At 39.6% G+C, this 27166-nt stretch overlaps 1 protein-coding gene and 2 pseudogenes across 2 annotated transcripts; 1 reads left to right on the top strand and 2 right to left on the bottom strand.

Annotated features, from left to right (window-relative positions):
* The first annotated feature begins 233 nt into the window (after positions 1–233).
* TMEM200A (transmembrane protein 200A) lies at positions 234–26777 on the top strand. 2 transcript variants are annotated; one of them, XM_008049869.2, is made up of 2 exons: positions 234–484; positions 23804–26475. In XM_008049869.2, exon 2 carries the CDS (start codon positions 23820–23822, stop codon positions 25293–25295), a length of 1476 nt encoding a protein of 491 aa, XP_008048060.1. In that variant the 5' UTR covers positions 234–484; positions 23804–23819; the 3' UTR covers positions 25296–26475. The 2 variants fall into 2 exon arrangements, with proteins under 2 accessions (XP_008048060.1, XP_021564162.1); XM_021708487.1 differs by lacking the exon at positions 234–484 and adding an exon at positions 11262–11272 and having other exon boundaries at positions 23804–26777.
* Positions 8386–8680, bottom strand: LOC103251285 (annotated as a pseudogene).
* LOC103251286 lies at positions 9913–10625 on the bottom strand (annotated as a pseudogene).
* Positions 26778–27166: the final 389 nt, after the last annotated feature.

Genomic DNA, 27166 nt, shown 5'->3' with positions numbered 1-27166 from the left:
TTCTTCCATCCTTCCTGGCCAGGCATGACCACTGGGGAAGCACTGAGGAACCTCTCTGCTCCTACAGCAATGCTGGCGACTGTTGCCTCAAGCCCCATTTCCCTAATAATAGATCCCTTCCCCCACTTCCTTCCACCACCAAAAGAATATTTCTTGTTTTAGAAGGAATACGGCCAGCAGTCCCCTCCCCTTTTTCATTTGAGTAGAGACTGGATCGGTGCCTGAAATTCTTCCAGCTTGGTGGCTCTCAGACTTCAGCAGGCATCAGAGTCACCTGGAAGGCTTGTAAAGACAGTTCACTGGACCTGCTGTGTCCAGAGTTTCTGATTCAGTGGGAGAGGTGGACCCATGAAATTGCATCCCTGACAAGCTAACCTGTGATACCAGTGTTTCTGGCCCTGCAGACCATTACTCCGTCTGAACTCTGCTTGTATATCTCTCTCTCCCTACATCCCAAGACTTTCTGATGCTAGTTTCTTTTCAGGTACTGGTTTTGCTTAACGTTTTTGTTTGTATGTTGTTGTTTTTGAATGTAAGTTGTATATATTAAAGGTGTACAGCATGCTGTTTTTAATATATACATAGTAGACTGATTACTGTAGTCAAGCTAGTTCGTGTATCCGTTTCTTCCTCTAGTTACCTTTGTGTGTATGTACGTGGCGAGAACACTTTAAGATCTACAATTAAGCCAGGCTCGGTGGCTCAGCCTGTAATCCCGCGCCTTTGGGAGGCTGAGGTGAATGGATGGCCTGAGCCCGCGGGTTCGAGACCCGCCTGGGCAGCGAGACCTCCTCTCTATAATAAATCAAAAAATCAGCCGGGCGTGGTAGCGCATGCCTGTAATTCCAGCTACTCAGAAGGTTGAGGCGGAAGGATCGCCGGAGCCCAGCAGGTCGAGGCTGTGGTGACCGGGAGCAGCCACTGCACTCCAGTCTGGGTGACGGAGTGAGACTCCAACTCAAAAAAAGAAAAAAAGATCTACAATTAGAAAGTTTCAAATATACAACACAGTATTATTAACTGCAGTCCCATGCTGTACCTTAGAACTCTAGCTCCTACATAACTGAAACTTTGTACCTTTTTTTTTTGAATCAGTCTCACTCCATCTTCCAGGCCGGAGAGCAGTGGCACGCTCGCGGCCACCCCAGCATCGACCTGCTGGGCTCCAGTAATCCTTCCACGTCATCCTTGCAAACAGTGGGAACTGCAGGCATGCGCTATGAAGCCCAGCTAATCTTTTGATTTATTGTAGAGATAGATGAGGGCTCGCCAAGTTGCCTAGGCTGGTCTCGAACCCATAGGCTCAGGCAATCCCCTCACCTCAGCCTCCCAAAGTGCTGGGATTATAGGCTTGAGCCACGCGCACAGCCACTTTGTGCCCTTTGACCAACATCATCTATTCCCTCCTCCCCCTGTCCCTGGTAACCACTGTTCTACTCTCTGTTTCTAGGAGTTAGACCATTTTAGATTCCACATGTAAGTGATGTGGAAATACATGCAGTATTTTTCTTTCTGTGTCTGGCTTACTTCACTTAGCACGATGTCCTCCAGGTTACCCATATTGTCGTCACAGATGGCAGGATTTCCTTCTTTCTAAAAGTTGAATATTATTCCAGAGAGAGAAAGAGAGAGAGACAGAGAATGAGAGAGAGAGAGAGAGAGAGAGAGACTTACACTTTCTTCATTCCTGTGTCAGTAGACGTACTTAGATTGCTTCCATATCTTGGCTATTGCAAATAGTGCTGCAATGAACATGGGAGTGCAGGTATTTCTTCAACATACTGATTGTATTTCCTTTGGATAAATACCCAGAAGAGAGATTACTGGATCATGTGGTAGCTCCATTTATTAATTTTTTTGAGGAACCCTATGCTTTTCAATAATGGCTGTACTAATTACACTTTCCAGCAATATACAAGGGTTCCCTTTTCTCCACGTCCTTGCCGACACTTGTTATCTTTTGTTTTTTTGATAATAGCCATCCTGACAGGTGTAAAGTGATACCTCACTCTAGTTTTTAATGCTGCTTTTGAACTGCTGGAATGATCCTAATTATTTCTTCTTCAGGTATCATAATACTAGTATTGTCATTTTTGTGTCTGCCCGAATGTTGCTTTAATTGTTATGGGTTATGAATTCCCAAACATAGGAACTGTTTTTTACCAAAAGACCTTATAGAGAAAGCTGAAAGTGTCGCCCACTCAGCACCTATGAAGGCCATATTTGGTCAGAATAGTAAGTAGATGAGTTTCTTTGTAGCAAAGACATTTGGACCCTTTTGACCCACTATTTAGAAAATTTGTATGAGTATTTTTATTATACTCCTGGTATTTAGCTAGCCGATTGGCCTTTTTTGAAATAATTAAGAAGGAGTTATTTTAGCTGTATTGGTGGGAGGTAAAATTAACGTATGTAATTTTGCACATGGAATTTTATCATTTAGTTTGATTAAGCTATAAATGTATAGTTGTAGCTTTTAACTTGATCTTGGCATAACAACAAGGTACTTTGTCATGTATATGACCTTGAAGAAATGAATGTCTTAATTTTAAGTGACCTATTTGGGTTTTTCTTAATAGAAGAGCAAAATTAAAATTATATCTACTTAGACCGTAGTGTGATCTCTTTTTCAAATGGCGTATCTGGGTAATTCTCCATGTATATCTTTTTTTCATGTGCCTCTAGCTACAACAGGGACATTTGTGTTGTTGAATCAGCAATTGAACAAAGACAGTGGTGTGCATTTTGATAGCTCTTCTGCAGCTACACATATATGCAAAAATCTCATAAATGAGATTGCTTACCACATGTTTTTATGTTCAATTAACGTACTTATTGAACGTTTTTCTGTTATTACATGATTTCTTATATTTTGAAATTGATTACATAGTATTCTTTTATTTCAATGTACTCTAATTAATTGGAAAATCATTGTGTTAAAATATTTGAAAGAAAAAAAAAGTATGTGTTGCCAAATTACCCTCTAGAAAGAGAGAAAACTAACTTATACAAATGTTGCTAACAAAAACCTTTTAAAATATTTCCTTAGGTTATACTTCTCATATGATACTCCAGAGCCAAAATGAAATCTTAAACTGATTAGGTTTAAAAATATTATCAACCAATTTGGGTTGATAGGAATCATTTTTTAATGTCTCCTTAACTTTGGAGACAGATGATCCAATCTGTAGAAATAGAGATAAATACTAGAAGTTATTCCTCCCAATAATAAGATACACAAGAAACTAAATAGATCATATGCTGCCACTTTTACTTGTTTTTTGGAATAGTTGAGCTTGCTATATGCTTTGGGTGATACATGTCTGTCTTTGGTTTGAGGTGTCTATTTCTCACATACTCTCTTGATAATTTTATAGAAGTGAGTTTCTATACACATTAGAAGTTGAATTCATTTTATCCTCACCAACAGTTGCAAGTTATTGAGGGCACAGCCCTGTGCTACTCAATTCAGAGATGCATATAATTTCTTTCTTTAAATAACATATTTAAAAAATTTTTCTTTAAACAGCCAAGTTTTCTCACTGAATTCTACATTTATAAAGTCTTCTCTCTTCCGTTCATCTTCATGTTTCTCTTAAAATTTTTAATTCCACTTCCTTCTCCTGATCTTATTTCTGCTAATGTGCCGTATGATGAGGGAGATGTTGCGTGTTCTTTAAGTCAAACCGATCTGGATTTGAAACCTGCCTCTTCCACTTCCCAGCTGTGTGACATTGAGCAAATTCGTGACCTTCCCTCAGCCTTGGTGAAATGGAACTATTTTTCCTTCCTCATTTTTCTGAAGACTAAATACAATCTTGTATATGGAATGGCTCCACAAAACTATCAGGGCTCAACAAATTCTAGTTCCCTTCCCATTTCCAACTTTTTACTCTTCCTTCTCATTTTTTGTACTTTTCCCCAAAGTCTCCAGATCAATAATTTGAACTTATTGACACAGTTCTACTGAGAATAACTCAAATTAAAACTACCTCTTTTTTTTGGAGTTCATCATTATTAAAAAGTTACCATTTAACTAATATTTACTCTGATCTCACTAAGGCTGTTGCTTTCAGCAGTCAAATTTATTCCATGTAAATTTGAGTGAATCCTGAAATGACTTTTTAAGCAGATGATAGTTCTCATCTTATGGGAAAGAATTATTTTCCCAAGAACACCCAGTGAGCAGGCAAGTTTGGGTGGGAGAGCCGTGGTGGTGACTGGTATCTTCATTATGTAAAGCCCAGGGGTGTTACCACCGAATTCTGTCTTCTGCTTGGAGATTGCTGATAGAAAGTTGTGCTTTTTGGGTCTAAACCCCAACCAGTCTGAATCCACGTAAGTCAATCTATGCTGTGCTGGTAGCTTGTCTTACCCTGTATTTTCCCATCTGGGAATTTTCTACCTCCCTGCTTTTCCTCCTCCTGTCTTTGAAAACAGCTGAAGGGTCACCTTCTTTATGAGTCCTCTCCTGCCGACTCTCGCCTTCTTAGCTCATCCCCAAAGGTCTTCTTTTGGCTTTTTCTCTATCTCATGAATACTTCTGTCATTGTGCCTAAAATGTTTCTTAGTTAGAACTCACATGTTGCCCTGCTTCTATGCTCTCAGCCCAGTAAGAACATAGAAGATTCAGTTATGGAGCTCTGGTGCACGGTCAATGCTCAACAAGTATCTGTTGAATAGTCCTTCAGAAATCAGTGCTAAACATCGCAGGAGTTTAAGCTAAAAAGTCATGGATTCCTCGGATAAAGGAGCCTAGATGGTTGAGGTTATGATTGCTGGTCTGAATTGAAGCAACACAGGCAGAGCTAAATAGAGATGAGTTGTACTCTCTGCTTTCCAATCAAAGTGAACTAGAAGTTTGAATCAATTATGAACATTGTTCTGGAAGAATAAGGAATGTTTTTTGGTTTACCTAATTACTTGATGTCATTATCTTATGCAAATTGAGGAAGAAAAGAGAGTCCTCTTCATAACTCAAAAACCAACACAAAAATAATCCAGACATCCTATAAATATATTAAAGCAAAGGATATGAAGCCTGAAAAAGCTGAGCAATTACTTCAATTCTCTACAGCCCTTTCATTTTGAAGACACGGCCAGTTTGGAAGTAATGTGGTGGCTGCAGAAATTCTGTAGCCAGAAATTGAGTTGGAGGAGTTGCTGAAGCAGTCACTTCACATACAAATTACATATCCTCTTGGACCTTGGCTATTCTGTATAAGGAGATGTTGCTAACTATTTTTCAGGGTTTTTGTGAGGTCTTCATGGGCCAATATGTGACTAAGCCAACAAATGTCCCATTACTCTCCAAAAGGCTACAAATAAAATCTATGGTTTTGCATATAACCACAGAAAATTCAAAAAATACTTAAAGCATTATAATAAGTTATATTGTTCTGTGGGTCTGATGTCATTGAAGACCCAACGTGTAAGCAAATGTTAAATATGTGTTTAGAAGGCATACATCTCTCAATAACTCATTAAACACTATTTGTATTTGATTTTGATTTTTTTTAAATCAAGAGGTCATCTTTAAAACTGGTTAAAGTGACTTGAAGTTATATGACTGTGCTCCCTTGTTGTGAACTCATTTAAAATAAGCCCCAGAGAGTTAAATGCCTCGAAGAAAAGTCAAATGTAAATATTCCTTCTGTGGGTTGAGATTAAGCAGGAAAAAACCTCCAACAGGGTAACCCTTGAGTGCAAGGGATGATGGCCTCTCACCACCACACCCAGTTCCTTCCTGGAGGCCTCCGCAAACAGACCCTCACCTACTGGGATGACCCAGGGGTCTCTGTAGAAACAAGGTTGTGCAACACACACAAGAAGAAACAGGGTCAATGGAGGGAGTCGAATGGAGATTTAATTACAAGGCATGAAAATTAAATAAAATTCAGCCTTGCTCCATCATCTTGATGAGGAGATTAATGCAAATTAGGTTAAGTGGAAGAGCTCTTTCCGGAGCCCAGCTCAGATTCCCTCTCCTCACGAAGCTGATCACTGTCCTGCCTCTGTAGCTGCATGCTTCACGAGAGTAAGTTGCAGAATATTCTCAGAAAAAGCCCAATTCCATCTATGAATACAAGTTGTGAGTTAGAACAGCTGAAGATCCTGGGTGGGTTGGCATGAAGGCACCTATAAACACAGAGAGGACTGAGCTTTAGGGAAAGAAAGCAAGCCATGCTTCCTTTTGGAGGCCAGGAGAGGTCTGTAAGTCAGGATGACTCAGTGTCAGAGGATGTTCATCAATCCTATAAAGGCAAAATACTTATCATTTGCTTTACAATGCTCAGAAGTAGTCTTAGAGAGATTTGCTATTACAAGCTTTATAAAGGCACTGTGTACTGACTGGGCACAGTGGCTTATACCTGTAATCCCAGATTTAGGGAGGGCAAAGTAGGAGGATTGCTTGAGCCCAGGAGTTCAAGTTAAGCCTGGGTAACATACAGAGACCTCATCTTTACAAAAAAGAAATTAGCCAGGCACGGTGGCACGCTTCTATAGACCCAGCTACTTGAGAGGCTGAGGCAGGAGGATCACTTTAGACCAGGATGTTGAGGCTTCAGTGAGCAGTGTCTGCACTCCAATCTGGGTAGAGTGAGACTCCAATTCAAAAAAAAAAAAAAAAGCAGACAACAATTCTTCTTTAAAAAAAATAAGCCTGAATATATGTATATTTAAAGATATATTAAACATGTTATATTTCTGACCTATGATAAGGGCTGAGAAGGAAAAAACCATATAGTTGACAGAGTTGAAGAGTAAAAAGGAAAAAAATTGCCAATGAAAAGAAATAAACTACACATACAGGTGCCTTGGCCTGGGCCAATGAGAGTACTCAGGCATTGAAGAATAGTGAACCACTTACACTGAGGTCCTTGAAAAATGAGAAGTCGAAAGGTAAGGTTCCAGATGTTGGAATGTGGAAAGAGAAGCAGAAAATTAGATAGAGTAGAGCAAACCTAGATCAGCAGTAGGAGCTGGAAGAGGAACAAATGACTGACGGAGGAGAACCAGCATCTCAGGCATTGTATCAGGTAGGACATGCTACATTCTACTGAAGTGCAGAGACCAGTTTTCCCATCTTCTGCTGTGACCTTTCACCCAAGAGATTCAGGTGTTGTCCAAGTGAGTAGAATTGTTGCCCTTGCTTCAAGATGATGACACATGAGATGTCAGTCTTTCTTTCCTAAACTTCTCGTTTAGTCCAGTTAGTGATTTCAGCCATTTTCTCATTTCTGCAGTCCTGCATTTTTGCCTCAGAGGCTACACAATACCGGTTCTTAAATTAGCAAGCGCACCCCATTACCCGAATATGCACCAGATTGGTCTGCCTTTTGCTTTAATTTTCCAGTCTTCAACATCCTTTTTAGGTCGGTATTTCATTACAGTTCCATACTGGAAATGAAATAAAAGCAGTGCATGTTCCTTGTGATAAGGTCAACAATATAGTTTTATACTTGTTGAAAGTGAGCACTCTGTTACATATCACGACAATCCCTTTCTTTAATCATGAGCACTGCCAGTTTTTATTTTTATTTTAGCGTTGTGGGGTACAAGTGAGGATTTGCTGCATAAGTAAATGACATGCAGGGGAGTTTTGGACTTACAGTGAGTACTCTTTCCTCCTGGCAGTGAACAGCACTGTTAGTTTGATGTGGCCTTCCACATCACTTTGGTGTATGTTTGATGAAAAGGGGATCTGAACTCTTTATTTATGTTCTAATATCTTAAACATAGAATGTGTACATTTTCCTTTTAAGTATATATTAGTCCTTTTAAATATATGAATAATATTTATGATATAGATGCAGCATGATTGATTTAACCAACTTTCTGTTGCTGAGTCTTTGTTTTCAAATTGTTGCCATTACTGTAGTGCTGCAGTGACTATCTTCATACGTCCTTTTTTTATTTTATTTTTTGTTGTTTTCCTGTTATAAAACTTTTGCTATTTTTAGCAATAATAATGTGTGTTCATTTTAGGCCTATGGAAAATACAAATAAGCAAAAGAAGAAAAACCATTTATAATCTCACCACCAAGAAACTGAACTTTGTCTCTTTCATCCTTCACAAGTTTTATGTGCATAAATGTAATATGCAAATGTACTTTTGCCTTTCAAAAATATTATATTCACATATACTTAGTAACCTTTTTTGATTTTATATTCTATCGGGAACCTCTTTTTCTTTAATCAATGAGTAAAGCTCTTTTATTAAAAGACAGAGACACATAGATTGTTCAAAATATGATAATGAGATGCATCTAAAACCACTAACAGCAAAAGGTTAAAAGTAGAAAGATAGACAAAGTTATAGGAAAATACTGATAAAAAGAAAGCTATATAGTATTATTAATACCAGATAAAAATCAAGGTAAACTACATTAAATAGGGGTAAGGATGGTTTCAATTAATCTTCCAACACATCTCTATAAGTTTGTTTCTTTCTCTCCTTATCTCATCTATTTCATCCACTTCTCTAAACATATCTTCATTGCTTAAGTGCCTGTTGTTGCACATCTTCTTTACATTTCTGGACAGATTGAATCAGCCTTTCTTTAAAAGTCTCTTCTGCTTTTTCCTCCTCTGGCTTTTTCTTAGGCTTTGGCTCCTCCTCAAGCTTTGGTTCACTCTCATTTTCTGTTTTTTCCTCAGTTTTTTGACAGGGTTTCATCTTGTGTCTGTCAGCCTCTCTTTCTTCCTTCTTTCTTTTCTTTCTTTCTTTTTTTTTTTTTGCTTATTCCTCTTTGAATGCAATTACTTCTAGTACTGATCGGGTCAGTTCCTTCCTCCTTTTTTAGCCTTGGGTTGTGCTAAGAACAACAACCTGAACAATTCCTGCAAGTTTTATTCCTTTTCCTTCCACTGGCCTCAGGGACCGCCGCCTGCCCTGTTGAAAGAAGCTGGTATCCAGACGGGACCAAGGACCAGACTCCATACATACTTTTGTGTATCCTTGTGCAAGTCTTTCTGAGAAGGTATTCACAGAAGTGAAATTGGCACTGAGGGGAGGGTTGAAGAGAATGGCCATTTCAGTTTTTGAAACTATTGTCGCAGTAGCCCTTAAAAAGTATCAATTTGTCCTTTCATTGACAGCTTATTGAAGCTTCTTTCCTTACACCTCGTCAATAATGGGCATGATCAATCCCTTTGGTGTTTTTTTCAGTTTTACCAATTAGTAAGTGGTTATATTTTCACATTTAACGACCATAGTTTGCATTTCTTTGCTCATTATTCTTTTCATTTGTTAACTGGACACGTGTATTTTTTTCCTTCTGTGAATTGGCTAATCATATCTTTTGCCCACTTTTCTCTTGGATTGCTATCTCTCACAGAATATTGCCAATGAAACAAACCATTATAAAGTATAACAGGTATCTGAAACCAAAAATATCTCAGGCATGATCTCAAAATACCCAATTCTTGTATAAAGGGGTCATGTGTATGCATGCTGTTTTTATTTTTAAAATTTTTATTTTTGGTGTGCTCTTGTTTCTAGTTGTATTTCAGGTCTTTTCAAAGCAGGGTCCCAGGGACTGCCAGATTCAAATATGCCCTTGATCTTGGTCCATTGCTGCAGGAGTCTTGGGGAGCCTTGTATACATGCCTGCATTATTCATTCACCAACACTGAACCCAAGGATAGAAGATGTGACAAAGCAGGACTCCTCGCATGACATAGGTTGATTTCAGAGGCTGCAGCGGCCAATGTGGAGAACACTGGAATTTTTTTTTGGAACTGGACGGTGATGAGAAGTGCCTGCCATGAACATAACCTCTGTCTTTTCCCTTCCCTTCCCTTCTTGAAGAAAGAACCACAAATAATCTTCTCTGAAGATACTTGATAACAATTCCAAAAAACAAAAGCACGTGCTTCTTATGCACGGTACTTTCAGATATTCTGGGTCTAGTTCAGCTGGTGGATGAACTGAGTGATGCATTCACCCCGATAGTCAAGTGACCCCACCTCCTTGACAAAGCCTACTCTATTTTTGGTAGTGTGATGAACCACTGGAAGTTAGAAAAAGCACAAGAACCATGAGATCTCCTAGAAATGCTTCTCCAGGAAGGCAATTTCATGAATGAGGTCTTCCAGGCAAATGACACCAAATCTCCCCAGATGCTTCACAGTCACTGTGGTGCCTGGCAGAGGAATGATCTTGTTCTTGACCTTGGCTTGTCCACGTTTCAAGATGAGTTGCTGGACAGACTTCAGACTTGAAAATCCCCATGTCACATAAGGCTCCACGATACACAGTGTTTTGGGGCTTTGTCTTTGACAAAGAAACCACTGAAAATTTTCTTCAGACAAAGTCTTGCAATGGTCCTCTTCACCAGTGAACTCATCCCATTAATCCTTTGGATGGCACAACAAAGGCCAGGGAATGTTTATCTGGCAGTTCCAAGGCATGAGGTCTCATCATATAGGAACAATTCCAATTGCTTAAGCCTGAGTCCTGTTCCTTTCATCTGTTCCTTATTTGCCTGAAGTGCCTGCTTTGCCTGGGTGGCTTTGAGAGCTTGATAAGCCTTCTTCTTTTTCAGGAGATTTTCTGGAACCAAAGGGATTTTTCTTCTCTCTTGCTCTGTCATCTTTTTAGAGCTGCAGCTACTGATCATGTGCATGCCTAGCCTGTATGGTGTTTTTAGAAACAAGGTTTTATCCTTTGTTGTTATGTTAGGCTTACCTTGAACTCACTTTGGCTACTAAGCATTCTTTCCAATCTTTCTTATATATTCCTGACATCGTGGGCAATTTTTCATCCTCAATTTTTCCCTTTCAGCTGATATATTCAGGATTTAGGAATCCCAAAAATCTCAAGAGGGAAATACCTGTCCTTAGTTAAATGTTTTTTTAGAAGGAGAGATGGTTTTTAAGAGGTAAGGACATTTAAGGAAAGATATGCTATTATTCATACTTTCAGATGTTTAATGTTGTCATTAATAATTTTCTCCCCAATTCAATTTTCTCTTTATTTTCCTAAACTTTATTCTTTACCTTTTCTTCTTCTTTTCTTCTTATTCCCTTTGCCCTTCCCCTTCTCCTTCCTTTCACTTGCTCTGTCGTCCTCTCCAGATGGAAAACTCTTCCTCTCTGGTGGCAACTCCGAGTCAGTTAATTTCTTCCCCTGAAATTCTAGGTGAAAACTCTTCATAAAGCAGGCATTGATTAATACTTCTTCAGTGGTGAAACAATAGGAGCTCTCATTAAATTCATGAATGAGGCCAGACTATTCTTCCCAATTGTGGTTACCTTTGCTCTGGAGGTACTAAGTGATACAGTTAGAAAATAGCAAAGGTAGGTTTAAAATTGGGGAGTGGGAGTCAAAAATATATATAGATGACATAATTATATTTTTAGAACACCTAACAGAATGTACTGGAAACTTTCTTTAACAAAGAGCAAGTTTATAATGTAGCTTAGTACAAAATTAATGCACAAAATCGGTAGCTTTCCTACATCCAAACAACTGCTTGAATATGGAAATGATAGTGAAAGAAAGCATACCCATATAGAAGAGAGACCCAATGACAAAATACCCAGGAAATAAAAAGTAGCAAGAAATGGGAAAGGTCATTGTTAAAAACAAACAAACAAGGACATGAAATAAAACTTATTTTTAGATAAAATGCCACAGCAGTGTAACAATGTCAGTTTTTCATATACTTATGAATAGATTTGGTATGGTACCATAACATTTATTAACAAGATTTTAAAAAATCAAATTCTAAGGTGTATATGTGATATAAAATACATAAGCATAGACAAGGAACTTTTGACAAAGAAGAATAATGAGAATAGGCTAATCTTCACAGATATCCAAATATGTATAATACGAATAGTGATAATGTCTATTTGGGTCTGGCAAATTAATTGACAATTTAATGAAACAGATGGCAACCCTTAATATTGACCCAAATGCATACTAGCTTTTATATATAGTACAAATATATGAAGTTAATATGTAATATAGGTAGCATTTCAAACCAAGTGAAGAGAGGTGGTTTACTGTAAACAAAAGTTAGATCCCTACCTAGTTCTTACACAAAAAGAAATTCCAGATGCATCAAACAATTTAAATGCAAAGAATTAAACCGTAAAATTATGGGAAGGAAACATAGAACTTTTAAAATATATAATCTTAGATTGCAAAGGTGTTTCTGTTGATTACATGAAACCATCAGTGAACATACTGACAAAGTTAACCTTATACAATTGACATTTTTTGTATGATAAAAGATAAAATCAAAGAAAGTGAAATATCAGTTTGCTTCCCATCAGGTCAGTACCAGAAACCTGATTTCCTCAATACATAAAGAACTTGTATAAAGTGATTCTAAGAAACTAAATGTGAAAGCATTCTTCTCCCTTCTCTGGAAATAGCTGTAAGAAATGCAACACCAGCCAGACTCGGTGGCTCAGCCTGTCATCCCAGCACTTTGGGAGGATGAGATGAGTGGATTGCCTGAGCCTGTGGGTTCAAGACCAGCCGAGACAACTTGGCCAGACCTTATCTCCACAATAAATTAAAAAAAAAAAAATAGCTAGGCATAGTAGCGCATATCTGCAGTTCTGGCAACTTGGAAGGCTGAGGTGGAAGAATTGCTGAAGCCAGCAGGTCAATGCTGGAGTGGCCATGAGTGTGCCATTGCACTCCAGCCTGGGCAACAGAGTGAGACTCCAACTCAAAAAAAAAAGAAAGAAAGAAATGCAACACCATGTGTGCCTCTGGGAAGGGGAACTAGGGAAGCCAGAGGTCAGAGAGACTTCCTCTTCACTTTGTAGTACTGAATTTTTACCATGAGCACTAGGAGTGGCCTAGTCTATTCAGGTTGCTATAACAAAACTATCATAGACTGGATGGCTTATAAACAACAGGAGTTTATTCCTCACAGTTCTGGAAGCAGGGAAGTCCAAGATCAAAGCACCAGCAGATCAGTAGCCAGTGTAGTCCTTTTACCTGGTTCATAAATGTCATCTTCTCACTGTGCTCTCACATGGTAGATGGGGTGAGTGAGCTTTCTAGAGTCGCTTTTATTTTTATTTTTTGTTTTTTGTTTTTGAGTTGGAATCTCACTCCGTCACCCAGACTGGAGTGCAGTGGCCGCTCCCAGCCACCGCAGCCTCGACCTGCTGGGCTCTGGCGATCCTTCCGCCTCAGCCTTCCAGTAGCTGGAACTACAGGCACGCGCTACCACGCCCGGCTAATTTTTGATTTATTGTAGAGATGAAGTCTAGAGTCGCTTTTATAAGGTCATGAATCCCATTTATGAACACTCCACCTTCATGGTCTAATTATCTCCCAAAGGCCCTACCTCCTAATACCATGGGGACTAGGATTTCAACACGTGAATTTTGGGGGGGCATAAGCATTCAGTCTATAGCAAGCAGCTTCCAGATAGATAGAGGAGAGCAAAGCAGATTGAAAGACAGGAAGTCTACAAATCTGTGTTTTCTTCAGTTCTCTCGGCTGCTCCTAACTTACACAAGAAGAAACAAAAAAGCAGAAATAGTCACATGCATCCTCATCACCTTCCTTTTTTTTTTTTTAAATATGTTTACTGTTGAGGGTTTACCAGTGGGGTTTCTCTTTAAAGCCCATAGAATGTGTTCCTTAAATGCCAAGGGGCTTTTGTATTCATTTCCAAGTGTAACAAATTAACAGATCATTCTTTGTGTGACTGGTGGGCAGTCTAGTCTTGTCACCCTTAGGTATTCCTCCATATTTCTTTATACCTGGCTTTAAGGGTGATACTGCTTAGATTTTACTTATAGGAAAAAAAAGTAAAGTTCTCCAGCAGAAATGATGTCATTTGAACTATTTTTAAAATGGTTTTGTAGGATTTTAAAAATACTTTGCTATTCATTGAACCTCCATTGGTTGAGAAACGATAAGAAATTTAATGTACAGTACATTACTGTGGATTAAAGGATGGCACAACTCATTGCTAATTAGGTACTGATTTTGCTCTGGTTAGAGGTGGTTCCTTACTTGTAGTAGAGCATAGTGAAAGATCTCTGTAGCTTCAACCCTACGGAGGACACAGCTGTGTTACTTGCAAAACTGGTGGACTTACGCAAGATACTTGATGGTAAGTGGGGCAATTAGAATTGAAATTGCGGTTACCCTTCAGCTTTCTCCCTTGGAATTCCTGTAGGAATGCCGACAACGTGTTTGGGATTGTCCAGCCATTTAGAATAGCTGGAAGGGATATTAATACTTATCAGAGTCTCACTATTCCATGGTGTCTCCAAAAACATGGTCATTGTACCTCTAAGTGAAATGACTGTATATGTTCTCTTGCAGTGAAGAAGGCCTCTATAAAAAGTCTAATTTGTGATTGTAAAGCCTTCAGCTCTTTATCTAGGACGAGCTCAGCTAATTTCCTGCATTTTAGTAAATTGGTGGCTCTTTCAGTGATATTTTCTTTACACCAGCTTCAAGTCACCTTCCTGTCAGGAAATGCAGTGAATGGAGGGTGTGACAGTGATTGTAAAAGCTTGTACAGATTTGAAGAGTTGGGATGTGGGGCGGGAAGCATATTTCTACGTTGGGGGGAAATAGGCTTCTACTTTCTTCTGTTCCTGCAGAAAATATCTCCCACAGGGTCTCAGCAGGGTGTTTTCTAAGCTCATTATGGATCTGTTATTTGGCCTCCTAGAGACTTCTATGTTCCATGGGTTTCTGCTTTTAGTCCTTGGAGAGCAGTTGTTCTGTGTCATTGTTATACAGCTCGTAGTTGGTGTGGGCCCATATTTTACAGTCTGTCAGGCTGGCAGGTTTTGAAGGCATTGCTAACAGATCATGTAGAGATTTCCATGTGCATTCTCTATTCCTAGCATTTTTGCTTGCTCAGGCTGTACTTGACCATACTGTGATATTTTACAGTTAATGACTTGAGTATCATTCTGTGAATCATCTTAACATTCTGTTAATTATCTAAACCTTCTGTATTTCCTTTTAGTTCCAGCATTAATTTGAATATGGAGCTATACTGAGTATTAAGGAACTCTTCTTTCCAAGGCAGACTGGCAAAGAGCTTCAGAATGTACATAAAATCGGAGCTCAAACTTCGTGCCACAGAATTAACATTTTGCAGGTTTTCACATTATATCACCCTTATGGCATCTTCTCTAGTCCCCATACCCCCAGGTCCCATATTCTGCTTCATTTTCAGTGAGTTTTATGCCCGAATATCCCAATGGAAACCGAATAGTGCTTGCAGAATTGATCAGATTACTCACGCATTTGATCCAGTTGCATTATTAAGATAACTAAAAACATTTAGGTTTTCCTACTGTGTTTTTATTATTGCTATTATGTTTGTCTTGAGTGCAAATGTGAAGAAATAGAATAAATTAAAAAGAGAGGCCTGGCTTATTCTTTCTATATTGTCTCTCTTATAAACTCAACAGTCCTTTGCAGCTACCAAATTATTAATGCTTCTGTCACTAAAATATACAGCTCTGTTTAGATAGCTTTGAATCTAAGTCCCAGTGAAAACTTGGAGTCATAACTGCCTCTCCATATGTAGCAAGCCATCATTAATTACTTAACTTCGTATGTTTTTTATTTGCCTAGCAAAATAATGAAAGAATAAATAATATGAACAATGAAGAGTTAGTAATAGCTATTGTTTATTGAGAACTTATTATAGTCAAAACAATAGTAAATATTACATATATTCATTTATCCTGAAAAAAACCTTATAGTCGAATATAGCTGACTTCACCAACATAGATCCTAATCACTAGACCCTGAGCTGTGCTTTGCTCACCATCTCCTTTGCTTCACAGCAGTCCTGCAGGTAGTGTTCCTGTCCCCATTGTTTGTAGAGATGCTGCAGGTTTTGCATCTGTTCGGCCATACCATCAACTCATGAGTAAGGGTGATAGAATCTCTACTGCTTCTCATCCATTGAAAAGTTAAAATAGGTTATTGATGGTTCTAGAATGAGTGTTGTAAAAAGAAACATAAATAAATACTTAAATAACGGTTAATGTTCGAATCCATGTATATACACCACATTGAAAATTCCTTAATCAATCGCATGATGACTTAGGGATTAAGACACTGAGACTCCAGGAGTTCAAGTGAGGGGTTATGTGCAGTGTAGGAATTCATGCCCCGGTCTTCTGTCTCGAGTGCACTCTGTGCTGTGTATTCAAGAAGGCTTTGCTGTTTTACTGATAGAGGAACTGAGATAAGAAAATTTTAAAACAACATGTCCAACGTTGCATGTCTGTCAAGTATGAAGCAAGGGCATGGATCCTGTTTCTCTAATTCCAGTGTTCACATCCATGGCCCTTATGCTACACATTAAAACATGCTTTATGTTATATTATTTCTTAAACTTTATATGATTGGACTATTAATCACTCATAGGAATTTTCTCTTTCAAACTCTAGTAAAGATATAGATAAAAATCCTATTCTAAAAGTTTAAAATGTCTCAACTGGGAAGAAAGTCCTAAAACTGTTCTAGCTTGAACAGAAAATATTTCCATCTGTCACATTTGTGGATGCCACATGGGGTTTTTATATAATGTTTTTGTTTGGTCCTAAAGGCATAGATTAATTTTACTTCTCTTGGGCAGATAGTCTCACATTCTGGTGGATTTTCAATTCTCCTGACGAGGATAATAATTCAAACATATACATCAGACAGTATCAAATCTATTTAAAATAAAAGGAATATTTCAACTATGAAGATGATGACAAATCTTACAACAAAGACCTTTATGAAACAATCAGGAGCAAGGATGAACTAGAGTCTCTCTGCATGGCATACGCCTATTGATGTGACAAGGCTCCATGCTGCCGCTTCTTAGAAGCCTCTCTTGATTGTAGCAATTATCGCTCCATTGTAGCAATTATCTTTTTTTTTTTTTTGAGTTGGAGTCTCACCTGTTTCCCAGACTGGAGTGCAGTGGCCGCTCCCGGCCACCGCAGACTCGACCTGCTGGTCTCCGGCGATCCTTCCGCCTCAGCCTTCCGAGTAGCCGGAATTGCAGGCATGCGCTACCACGCCCGGCTGATTTTTTGATTTATCTTATTTTAAATGTTTATTTTGACTGCTGCCATCCTGGACTCCATACTCATTGAAATCAGGGACCAGGTTTAATAAATTTTATATCCCTAGTACCTAGCACATTCCAACCATACTCAAGCATTCATCACGCCAGTTCACAGTCAACAGATACTTACTGAGCCCTTAATACATGCCAGGCACTGTGCGAGGCTCTAGGATACCATGAAAAGTTATAGGAAGAGGAACACATAACCAGCAGCGTGCATGGACCTGGGAGACCGAAAACTTGAATTTCTATCCTATTTTGTTTGCTAATTCTATGTCTGATCTTCAACAACATTCTTGGCCCTTTGTTGACTAAAAGGAATGTCTGGATTCAAAGACGCCCAAAGTGTCTCAAGTTTGCATGTCTATTTAGTTATCTTTATCTCAGATATAAGTGTGTGAACCATGTCTTGTATGTAGTAGTCTCTCAATGGGGTGAGAACAATAGGCCACTGTGGTCAGAAGAGGACCTGAGAGTGCAGAAATAATCTTCCAGGAGTGTGAGAATACGACAGCTGGTGTGGATTAGTGCCATGGAAAGCAAATTCCAGAATGTGCTTACACTTGTAAAGAAGGTAAAGAACAACAGCAAGAGGCCCTTTAATATAATTGTCAGACAAAGAATAGGAGAGGATAAGCCTGAAGATTAGAACACATAATGTCTAGTGTGGCGCTACATATGATATACACAACAAAAATCTTCTCAGTCGAGGAGAAAGAGCTTTCAGCTGAAAAAAGGAGAGTAAACATGGTTCAGGGAGAAGTGAGCCCAAGGGAGGCAAGCAGACGGTATCAGAGTGAGCCCAAGGTGGTCCACCAAAGAGTATCAGAGTGAGCCCAAGGTGGCCAGGCAGGGAATATCAGAGTGAGCCCAGGCAGGCAGGCAGAGTATCAGAGTATTTGAATGAGGGCAGGCATCTACATAGCTCTGTAGTGAGGAAGGTAGCAAATGAGATTGAATTGCTACAGATGATTTCCAAGATCACGATGCAGCTCAGATTCACGTGGGATGGCAAACGCCTGGAGATAGCCCAACTGTATCCTGGTCTGCACAATGAAGAAGGTGTGTTTTGCAAATTTTAAGCTGGTAATCTTGATGCCTCTTGCCAGGTGAAATTGTGGCTGGTTTCTGAGCACTAGGAATGGGGGAAAAAAGTGATCGGTGTACCATATTTAACTAACAGTGAACCCTAACTAATTTTTAAATTTTTGTTTTGTCAGCAATATACGTATTTGTCTTTTAACTTGGCTTTTGACAGAATCATCATATCATTTTGGAGAACGTGGAGATATTAAGTGTGCCTGGCCCTCTAGTTAGGTTTGTTTATAGCTAGTTGAATGGCCTCATTGAAAAGATGATTGTTGGTCATTATAATCTTCAGGTCAGGAAACATCCTTACATCCTGCATCTGCTGCAGTTCCAAGTATCCATTCTTATGAACACGTGAACGAATTTCTAAACGAATTATAGAGTCCACCTAGGAGCAAGTCTCTCACAGGACTTTGCTTTATGCTTTCTTCAGTTTCCAAAAACTTGGGTGGAGCTTTGGAAGTCAGGTTTACAATATTTGCAGATGAACACAGGCAGGAAGGGACAACATGATTTTGGAAGACAGACCCACGATCCAAAGAGATTGATAAGCAGAAACTCTGTGCCGAAGTTAACGAAATGAAATCCAATGTGGGAGGACCCTTCACTTACCTTTAAGGAAATAAGTCCCAGCCCTGTGCTGTCAGAGACGATAGAGAGTAAAGAGGATGATGTGGAAGTAGAGTGGTCTGTTTGGAGTCAGCATCGTCATTCGCTGAAGGGACTCCAGACAGGTGTGAGAGGTCACATGCTCACCCAAGGTCAGACTTTCAACCTTATGTGTGCCCCATGGCATTTCTCAGGTGGTCATGGTAACTTCAGAAATGGAAGTTGTTTGGTCCGCATCATAGTTTCAAAGGTAAAGCAGCATTCTTTAGGATCTTGTGTTATGATGCAAACAGGAATAAAAATAGGAAGAAAAGGTTGGCATGGTCACTCATGCCTGGAATCCCAGCACTTTGGGAGGTTTAGGCAGGAGGATTGCTTGAGACCAGGAGTTCGAGACCAGCATGGGCAACATAGCAAGACACCATCTGGCATGGTCTCACATGCCTTTAATCCTCACACTTTGAGAGGCTTAGGCAGAAGGATTACTTGGGGCTGGGAGTTCAAGACCAGCATGAGCAATATAGCTAGACTCCTATCTCTACAAAAGTAATAATTATAGTAATAATAATAATAATAACCAGGCTTGGTGGTGCATGTCTGTAGTCCCAGCTACTTGGGAGACTGAGGCAGGAGGATTACTTGAGCCGGGGTTCAAGTCTGTAGTGCTCTGTGATTGCACCATTGTACTCCAGTCTGGGTGATAGAAAGAGACCCTGTCTCTTAAAAAATAATCTTTAAAAAAGAATAAGTAAAAATGACAGAACATGAAAAAATAAAATTTCAGAAAAGAAAACCTTAAGCAGAAGCAACTCTGGAGGCTCATACCCATCTCAAATTCCAGAAGAACACAGGTTCTGGAGTTACCCCCTAGCTGAATGACCTTAGACAAGTTACCTAAACTCTCTGAGCCTGAGCCTGTTTTCTCATCTGCACATAGATACTATAATTATTACACTCACCTCCTGAATTGTTGTGAGAGCAAATATTTTGTACCTAAAGCACTTAGAACAGTGCCTGACCATAAGCATGTGGGCTAGCTGTTATTTGTATTGTTGTTATTATTAAAACTTAGAAGAAGTTCATGATTTGTCACATAAGGAGACAAGTTAACAGGGTTCCTGTGCCCCCCCTGTACCACAGAAAAGCACACACAAACAAAAACAGTGACAAAAGTATAGGATGGAGGAGAGAGGGCTTTGCAGCATCCATAAAGAAGTAGATGTGGGCAGTTGTTACATAGACTGAACACCTGGGACCAATAGGCATTGCAGTTTGAAGATGCAGAAACCAGTGGAATCTCTCTCTGAGTTGCTTCCTGTGAAACCACCTTTAATGTCCTTATGCTGTTCCCAATGTCAGTCCCTCATGACTACTGTTATCTACTAGTTGAGATTAATTTTCCTAAAATAACAACAACAGTCTTTGTGTCTTACTCCAGCTCCATGGCAAATGTGTGTAAAATTCAAATATCTAGGAATGGCATCACCAGCTTTTCAACTGGCCCTCTCTGTCCCTGTGGCCATAGTCACCTAGCAGACCTCTGCAGCACTGAACTATGTACTGATGGCAGGCCAGGTTTCTGTTCCTCAGCCTGCTTTCTTTGTGGCCCTGGCCTGCGTTCTTTCTCTTGACCTTCCCTGAAATGCTGCTTCCTTGATTTTTGACTCTGATCCATGTGCAGTCTCCTGCACGAAGCCTGTTGGAAAGGTTCTCCCCTAATTGAAACTCCCATTCTAGGAGTCACCTTATCCTGGTTTACGTAGGTAGATTAGCTCCTACCTGAAGTTTCAGGCTCTTTGAAGTCCTACTGAGTTTTCTCACCCTCGTTTTCCCCTCAGGCTCTACTTTGGGTTCCAGAGTCACCACAGAGATTCAGTAGTGTTGAACTAAATTAAAGGAAGATATCGGCACCAAACCTGATTCTGCTTATCCTTGAGCATCTTGGTGCCCCTGCCTGGGCCTGACCAGGGTAGACTGGCTGAAGAGCTGTGTGGTCGCCCCTTCCCCGTCCATTCTATTCTTTAGTTCTAAACTATTCTAGATGTTCCTGTCTCCTTTTGTTTCTATGAATTTTCACACTCTTGAGCTACCCTTGCTTTTTCTTCATGTTGAGTCTAGCCTGCTCACTTTGTGTGCTCACATGGAAGCCTAGACAGCCATCTCTCCTTTTCACCTTTCTATTCTGATCCTTTTAAAAGTGTATTTTTTTTCTGGTCCCCTTTCTTCTATCAGCCTCAGAAATAGAAAATGAGTTTTAAAAAGTGGGGGAGGACTGGAAATCGGTGTGGAATGCAGTTTCCTTTGATTGCTTTTAAATTAAATGAAAGGCTTTTGTCCCTGTTCCCATTCTATTCAGAAGGATTACAGACTAAATCCTTATCCCACCATATGGAAATAACTGGGCTAGATGGTCGCTATCTAATCTGAGCATTTAATTCAAACATTTGGGTCTAGTTTGGGTTCAAGAAAACAGAGATTGACACTCAGCTTTGTTTTAGCAAAGGTTTGGGAGAGGCTGTAAGCTGTAGCATGTATACTTTGATAAATCTCATAGATTACAGCTACTGGTTACAATTTAGTTTGTTCTTCCAACATTAAACTATTTTAATCCTAGTTATAATTTCACTAAAGGCTGGATCTACTCAGCAGCTTGCTAAAACTGTGGATACCAACCACAACCCTGTTACTTAAACACAGTTCAGAAATCATAAATAGAAATTCAAAAGGAGAGCTAGATGCTGCAAGACAAGGTTTGACACCCTGAAGAAATCCTCTCAGCAATTTGCCAAAGAACTTGTGGGGCTTAAAATATCCTGTTTCCCTACCAGCCAGATTTGGCAGCTTGAGAACTATTTATTACAAATCAAGACAGATATTTTACCAATTCACAAAATGTTGCCTTTTGTTTGGGTATTAATGTTGTTTGTTCATATTTTTAACTAGCAAAGTTAGGATAGTTATATCATGATCACCTGGAAGATCCTAGGAAAAGAATTACTTCCTTATTTAGCATTTTAGCAAATATTTCTTAAACATTGCCTATGTGCAAGGTACTACAGTGAATGTTTTTGGTAATAAAAATATGAACTAAATTTGATGTTTGGCTATAAGAAGTGGAGAAGGTATGACATTTTCATATAACTGCGTTGAAACTTGCCAAAATGCTCTGAGGAGTGAGTGCTAGTGTGAGGTGTGAAGAGTCCACCAGAGAAAGCTTTATGAAGGACGTGGGATATGAGTTTTGATGACTAACCAGAGGACAATATGTGAAGACCGGGGCTGCGACAGGGGCCAGGGGGAGATGGATTCTGGACAGCTGAAACATTCTTAACAGAATCCCAGAACAGAACACTATGGAATATGAGTGAGAAATAGGGAACATTGATTAGGTTTTGGGTTTATGCAAATTAAAGGGAATAGTTAAAGTTACACTCAATGGGTCTAGAACACCAGATTAAACTTTAGTAGGTGGTAGAGAATATTTTATCCATGATTCCACTCTTTTTTTTTTTGAGTTGGAATCCCATTCTGTTGCCCAGGCTGGAATGCAGAGGCACACTCACGGCCACCCCAGTGTCGGCCTGTTGGGCTCCAGTGATCCTTCCCCCTCAGCCTTCCAAGTAGCTGGAACTACAGGTGTGCGCTACCACAGCCAGCTAATTTTTTATTTATTGTGGGGATGAGGTCTCGCCAAGTTGCCTGAGCTGGCCTCGAACCCGCAGGCTCCGGCAATCCACTCACCTTGGCCTCCCAAGGTGCTGGGATGGCAGGCTGAGCCACCGAGCTTGGCCTTTGATTCCACTCTTTAAACAACTTCAGAACTGTGTGTTAGGATGATTAATCTGCCCTTTGTATATTAGGTTGGCTGTAAAGGAAGAGAAATTGGAGTTTGGAAGATCAGTGGGGAGGTTATTATAATGGTCTAGTAAGAGTTAGTAAGAGCTCCATGGGTCTGAGAAGAGTAGGAATTGGAACAGAGCAATGGGATTGAGAGACATCGCGTAGTGGAAGTTTCTAGGACTTAGAACCTGATTGAAGATGAGAGGAAGAAAAAGGGAGGAGTTGAAGACAGCTGTAAAGAACTCAGCCTGAGAACTAAGCTCATTTTAAAAAGCAGACAAGACCCATGGAGCTGGTGTGTGGTGGAAGGTGAGCTCAGCTTTGCTGGCGGTGCCTGAATGTGTATATGTTCCCCAATGTGCAGTTGAGAATGTGAAACTGAAACTCAGGATGCGGCCTGAAATATAGACTTGGGACTCATTCGCATAAAGGAGATCGCAGAGGATGTAGGAGCAGATGTGAACGCCAAGGGAGAATACAGAGGAGAAGGCAGCCGAGGACAGGACTCTAGGGGGGAAGGTGGTCTACTTTAGGAGAGACTGCTGAAGTGGTCAGCAAGGTCAGGGTTGAACCAGGAAGCCTTAATCATAAAAGACCAGAAAAAATGAAAGTATAGAGAAAGGAAGGGCAGGTAATGTCCGTGGAAATGGAGGGGTAAGAAAGATGAAAATTGAGAAGGGGAAATTAAACGTGGCAGTTAAGAATTCATGGATGACTTTCAGTAGAGTGGTCTGAGGACCAGGAATTGCTGGAATGCATTCTTTTTGTTAGTCTAGGTTTTGTGTGTTTTTGACCTATTAAGTAATCTGAATTTTTCTACTTCTTTCACAGAGATAGTGATAGGTTTGTGTATGTGAACGAGAGAGAGAAGGAATGTGTGTCAGGGGAATGTTTTAGATAAGATGTGATAAAATTATTGAGATAATCTATACCTTGAGCTCACATTCCATCAATAATAGGTACACTCCCATAGCTGAAAAGGGGGCTTTCCAAAATTTCACATTAGTCAATAAGCAAAACTTCTACCAAAATTATGTCAATTAAAAAGATATTCTTCTGCTCTATTTCATCACATGAAACAACAACAGTAACAAAATTTGTATGTAAGCAATTGTTGAATTGAATTGATGAGCACACCCCAGGGGCATATTTAGGTCATCATCTTTTTCTTTTCTTTTCAGAACAAAAGGCTGAGCTATGATAGCCACTGGTGGAGTGATAACCGGCCTGGCCGCCTTGAAAAGGCAAGACTCTGCCAGATCACAGCAGCATGTCAACCTCAGCCCATCACCTGCTGCTCAGGAGAAGAAACCAGTCAGGCGTCGGCCCCGGGCCGATGTCGTGGTCGTTCGAGGCAAAATCCGACTTTATTCCCCATCTGGTTTCTTCCTTATTTTAGGAGTGCTTATCTCCATTATAGGAATTGCAATGGCCATCCTTGGCTATTGGCCCCAAAAAGAACATTTTATCGATGCCGAGACAACACTGTCAACAAATGAAACTCAGGTCATCCGGAACCAGGGTGGTGTGGTGGTTCGCTTCTTTGAACAGCATTTACATTCTGATAAAATGAAAATGCTCGGTCCCTTCACCATGGGAATTGGCATCTTCATTTTCATCTGTGCTAATGCCATTCTCCATGAAAACCGCGACAAAGAAACCAAGATCATACACATGAGGGATATCTATTCCACCGTCATTGACATCCACACGCTAAGAATCAAGGAGCAAAAGCAAATGAATGGCATGTACACTGGCTTGATGGGAGAAACAGAAGTAAAGCAGAACGGGAGCTCCTGTGCCTCGAGACTGGCAGCAAACACGATCGCCTCTTTCTCGGGTTTTCGAAGCAGTTTCCGGATGGACAGCTCCATGGAGGAGGATGAGCTTATGCTCAGTGAAAATAAGAGTTTTGGACACCTTATGCCACCTCTGCTCTCTGACAGCTCTGTCTCTGTCTTTGGCCTCTATCCACCTCCTTCCAAGACCATCGAGGATAAGACCAGCAGCTCCAAGAAATGTGAAACCAAGTCAATTGTGTCATCATCCATCAGTGCTTTCACGTTGCCTGTGATCAAACTTAATAACTGTGTTATTGACGAGCCCAGTATAGATAACATCACCGAGGATGCTGATAACCTCAAAAGTAAGTCGAGGAATTTGTCAATGGATTCCCTTGTGGTCTCTTTGCCCAACACCAGTGAGTCCTTCCAGCCATTCAGCACAGTGCTCCCCAGGAATCATTCTGTTGGGGAGTCGTTGTCAAGTCAGTACAAGTCCTCTATGGCCCTTGGACCCGGGGCTGGACAGCTCTTGTCTCCTGGGGCTGCTAGAAGACAGTTTGGGTCCAATACATCCTTGCATTTGCTCTCTTCACACTCAAAATCCTTAGACCTAGACCGGGGTCCCTCCACTCTAACTGTTCAGGCAGAACAACGGAAACATCCAAGCTGGCCTCGGTTAGATCGAAACAACAGCAAGGGATATGTGAAACTGGAGAACAAAGAGGACCCGATGGATAGGTTGCTCGTGCCTCAAGTTGCCATCAAAAAAGACTTTACCAATAAAGAGAAGCTTCTTATGATTTCAAGATCACATAATAACTTGAGTTTCGAACATGATGAGTTTCTGAGTAACAACCTAAAGCGGGGAACTTCTGAAACAAGGTTTTAATGTTTAAAAATACATCCATTTACCAGGGTATACGTTTGAAAGCTGTTTTCACTGGCGTTCCCTTCTTAAAGCATTGGCTATAAGCCTCTTTAATCCATTGGTTTGTAGTGCATTAGAACTGGCTGCTTAGTTCTGTGATGGAGATGGCTGTATGTTTGGGTTACTTGAGACTGCAGTACTATATGGTATCACATATGCTTTTATTTTTCCATTTCTTTTGAAGGCAAGATCTCTTTTATTGATATTAATATGAATGCAAAACACTTGCACCCAAATCAAAACTCCTTTTCTTTACTTTTAAGTTTGTTCATTGATTATTATATTCCTAGAATGAAGTATCCAGTATGGAAAACATAGGGTACCAAAGTGTGGACTAGAAATACCAAATTCAGGCCCTGTATTCAATATATAGCTATAAATGAGTATGAGTACAAATCTTAGTATGTGATTTTCTGAATAATTGCCCTTGTATAGGATGGGTTAGATTATTTAAAAGGAAAAAGATGTCATTTCCATGTGAGCTCAGTAATATGAATTGGTGAAGTTGGTCGTAAATCTTATTCTGAGCTTTAGGTAGATGGTATTTTTTTTTCAGCATCAATTCTGTTTTTAATGATGTTTTATCAAGAAAAAATGTATCCAAGAGCCATGACTGAGAATTCCAGGTATACTTAGGGATACACGTCAAAATGCTATTAGCTATAACTTTAGATATTCAGAATCAAAGATTTCTTGCAAACTGACATTAAAAAAAGAATGAAACAATATAATGTGTAGAAATGCTAATTTAAAATAATTATATACATGAAGAAAATGTTGGCTAATGAAGAGATACATTAAATGCTAGTTAATGCTAATTAGTTCTAGTAGCTTTTTCTAGCCGTCTGTTACCATCCAATATCCACTCATTCCCACATCATTATTTTCTCCCAGTATTTTTTAGATCCTGGTATTTGGAAAACAATCAACTAACCTTGACATTTTCTTTTATTTTTGCATACCCTGGCTTGATGGTACACAAATATTTAGTCCTTGATAAATTGCCTTGATATGTACTTTGTGCTGGAAAGCCTTACAATCATCCCAAAGACTTTCTTATGGTATAATAATACCTTTTTAGGATTGTGGTTTTCAGCTATTGAAGATAATAAATGTTAAAATGGATGTTTCCATCAGAAAATATTCATGTTTTCCATTAAGGTAACATAATTTTGAGAATTGTTTAATGGAACACTCAGGAAATCTTACAGGTTTTGCCCAATGCCAAAACATTTCTGAACACCAGAACTGCAGCTGTGGACAAGCAGGAAGGGGATACATCTGTTTGTGTAGCTGCCCACAATTCCACCTTGTGTTTGTGTCATAAGCTTTCCTCTGTCGAGGCATGGTGTTACTTGTTAGAACATTCAGCCTGTGTATTATAATAGAGTGAGCTCAATATTTTACTATAAAACATTTAATAAACTTCTGTTATTAATAGAAGTTTGTATCCTTCGCCCTTTTGCTATTATTTTTTAAATAAAATGTACATTTTTGCCCAAAGGACTGTTTTTCAAGCTTTCAGATACATTCTGCTGAGGACACTCGATACCTTCGTACTTGTACTGAGTAGCCTGGCTTTTTAATTTTGCTTGCATTAGATTAAAGAGCTAGGTCCACCCACCTGTTTAATTAGACTGTTATTATATTTTGTTATCTTGGGATCATTTTCACCTAAAATTTCATTGACTCTCAGGAAAATAACCAAATACAGCATCCTGCCAAGGTCAGGAACACTCCCAGATTTGACAATGGTGGCTCTCAACACCCCTGATGTGAAAAATGACTAAAGCCATTTAATTTGCTCAGTTCATCCCCGAAAGAGCTGTAGA

The sequence above is a fragment of the Carlito syrichta genome, unplaced genomic scaffold (genome assembly GCF_000164805.1).
Source record: "Carlito syrichta isolate Samal-C Ts95f unplaced genomic scaffold, Tarsius_syrichta-2.0.1 Scaffold138743, whole genome shotgun sequence".
Taxonomy (NCBI): domain Eukaryota; kingdom Metazoa; phylum Chordata; class Mammalia; order Primates; family Tarsiidae; genus Carlito; species Carlito syrichta.
Note: the sequence above shows the minus strand (reverse complement) of the source record. Positions and strands in the feature narration are given on the sequence as shown.

Coding starts and splice junctions, on each gene's coding strand:
- TMEM200A (XM_021708487.1), top strand. CDS start 23,820: ATGATAGCCACTGGTGGAGTGATAACCGGCCTGGCCGCCTTGAAAAGG.